Below are 2,893 nucleotides of genomic sequence, written 5' to 3' on the forward strand. Positions count from 1 at the left end.
AGAGCGCGTGGCTCCAACCGTGCCTGAGCAGACGGAAATAACCCCGCAGAAGGAAGATTCCCATATTGGGAAAGAGGATGAGGTTTCCGACGGCTCGAAGGGCGCTCCCCTCTGCTCCCGGAGGCAGGGGGGGAAGAGGAAGTTCTCCCAGTCCGATGGCGCGTTGCTGGGCTCCGAGTCTGACGAAGATTCGGTGAGGACTTCCTCCAGCCAGCGGTCGCACGAGCTGAAGGTATCCAGTTTGGAAAAGGAGAGAGATCCCAGGCGAAGCTCCGCGTCCCTCCGAGGCGACGACCTGGGGAAGTCGTCCTCGCGCTCCAAGTCGGACAGGGACAGAGGAAGTTCTCCCAGTCCGATGGCGCGTTGCTGGGCTCCGAGTCTGACGAAGATTCGGTGAGGACTTCCTCCAGCCAGCGGTCGCACGAGCTGAAGGTATCCAGTTTGGAAAAGGAGAGAGATCCCAGGCGAAGCTCCGCGTCCCTCCGAGGCGACGACCTGGGGAAGTCGTCCTCGCGCTCCAAGTCGGACAGGGACGAGAAGTACTCGAGCTATTCGAAATCGGAAAGGGACTCGCGCTACACGTCCTCCCGCTCTCGATCGGACAGGGAGAGGAGGCGAAGCCGGTCTCATTCCCGTTCCCGGTCCGACCGGAGCTCCCGAACCAGCTCTTCCTACTCGAGGTCGGAGCGGTCGCATTACTACGAGTCCGACCGCAGATACCATCGGAGCTCCCCGTACAGGGAAAGGTCGAGATATTCCCGTTCGTACGCGGACAGCAGGGCCCGAGAGAGCTCGGACTCGGAGGACGAGTACAGGAGGACACATTCCAGGTCGAGCGACTCGAGGCGTACGTCGTCTCACTCCTCCTCCTCCTACAGAGACTCGAGGACTTCCTACTCCAAGTCGGACAGGGACAGCAAAGTAGAGTCGTCTCACGCCGACGCGGAGAGGAGAGGAAGGTCTTCGTCGAAAGCGGATCGAGATTCAAAAAGGACTTCCGAAAGTGAAGTAACCAAAAGGTGCTCTCCCCTTGACGAGCTGGGCTATCGGAAGGGGACATCCCATTCTAAGCCTGACAGTAATGTGAATTCCTCCCGTTATAAGTCCACCCCTTCAAAGACCCCCACACCAAAGCCTGATAAATTTAAGAGTTCTTTCTGTTGTACAGAATCGATCGAAGAAATAAAGCAGCAGTCTAATTCTCTAGATTTAGAGAGCTCTTGTCTAAAAAGCAACGAGATCAGGGTGTCCGTTGCGAAAAGTTTCGAAAGGGAAAAGACACTTTCGCCGTTAAATCAGTCCAACGATTCGCCCGCTTTGAAAAAGGCAGACGAATCGAAAGTGGGTTTTGCTAGCTCAAAGCCTGAAGAGCTCGCGGGAAACGAATGCCACGACAGTGTTAAAGAGCAGGAAACTTTATTCAAGATGAAGCCCGACCAGTTAAGAATGTGTTTCCCCGTGGAGCTGAGTATAAACGGGTGCCCGGAGGGTAGGGCTGACGGTTTGGCAACTTCCAGTGCCTCCAAACCAGAGGATGTCGCTGTGTCTTCTGACGATAGCCTGTGTCGGTCGGAGGCGTCGCCCGTCGTGAAGACGAGTCTGTTGTATCCGTTGCCGTCTAACGGGTTCGAGAGCACGTACGCGCCTCAAGAGCAAGAGCCGGATGATTCTCGGGTCCAGTCCAGCGAGTGCAACAGTCTGTCCAGGCAAGCGGAGGCTCCGGGCCCGCAGCAGCAAGGGGAAGGCCCCCCTTTGCCCTTCGTGAATGTAGACCCCCCTAAAACTGTCCTTAAGAAGCTGGATGATCAGGCAGCTCCCTGCGACAAAACCAAAGAACCCGTTTATTGCTACATTTCGGACGACGCTGCCCCTGCTCTGTATCATTCGGAGGTTGAGATCGAAGCGGAACCGGCCGATTTAAAAGTTACATCCGAGGCTTTTCTGGACGTGCAGGTAGAGCCGCAAACGGTGACGTGCGACTACGAGAGCACGGAGGATCAGCCCTCGAAGTCCGCCTGTGACGAGGAGATTCCTTCCCAGAAAATCAGCCTGGAGGTGGGCAGCTCGAGCAGGTCAGAGCATCCCGTGCTGGAGGAAAGCGTCTCTTCCAAATGGGATGTGCCGCCGCCGGGCGGGTGCCAGGAGCCGCTCCTGCATTCGGGAGCCGAAGGGATGCTCGGCGCAGACGAAAAAAATCGTGGCGCGGGGAAAGGAAAGCCGACGTTCCAAGATGAACATTCGTACTATTCGGAGGCGCCGCCGGAGCGCCGCAACGCGGAGCTGGTGGAAGAAAGCGCCGTTTCCACCGAGGGAGTCGGGCTGGATGACGTGAGGGTTCAGTGTCCCGACGCGTTGGTCGAGAAGGATGAGGGAAACGAGCCCGTGTTGGCTTCGGCTTTTCCAGACGCCTTGTTCCCCTCTTGCGACGTCGTTGTCACCGCTGAAGAAATGGTGACTCAAGCCCCGACGTGCGACAGCAGTGGCAACGCGGCCGAATTTGTTCCTGCCGGCCACGACGATTACTCTGACACGGGGGAGAGCGACAGCGACGGGGGCAGCGATGACAGCGACACGGAAGAGTCGGATTCGGATGACGGCGCGCCACGGAAACGGCTGCAGTCTGTTGTGGTTGTACCCAAGAACTCAACCATAGCGATGGAGGAGAGCAGCCCTGGCTCCTCGAGGAGCAGCCAAGGCAACAGGCGCTTCTCCGACCACTGGGATGAAGAGCGACCCGAGCCCAGTAGACCCTACTACGAGGAGAATACGGCGAGTAAAGGCGGTCTGCACGGCGAGAGCCGGTGTTCTCCTCAAGGGATGGAGAAGAGCCCGGCGACTTCGACTGAGCTCGGCAGGAAGGAGCCGGAGGAGCTGCGGAAGGGTCCCTGCCAGG

At 58.1% G+C, this 2,893-nt stretch overlaps 1 protein-coding gene across 1 annotated transcript in view; it reads left to right on the forward strand.

Moving 5' to 3' along the window:
• Positions 1 to 22: 22 nt before the first annotated feature.
• SETD2 (SET domain containing 2) overlaps positions 23 to 2,893 on the forward strand; it is a gene marked incomplete at both ends in the record, with an annotated part of 15,732 nt that continues 12,861 nt past the window's right edge. Inside the window, 2 exons of the mRNA XM_009871873.1 lie at positions 23 to 232; positions 433 to 2,801. Coding sequence (XP_009870175.1) covers positions 23 to 232; positions 433 to 2,801 — 2,579 coding nt within the window. The remainder of the gene's footprint in view (positions 233 to 432; positions 2,802 to 2,893) is intronic.

Source organism: Apaloderma vittatum, unplaced genomic scaffold (genome assembly GCF_000703405.1).
Source record: "Apaloderma vittatum isolate BGI_N311 unplaced genomic scaffold, ASM70340v1 scaffold29026, whole genome shotgun sequence".
NCBI lineage: Eukaryota > Metazoa > Chordata > Aves > Trogoniformes > Trogonidae > Apaloderma > Apaloderma vittatum.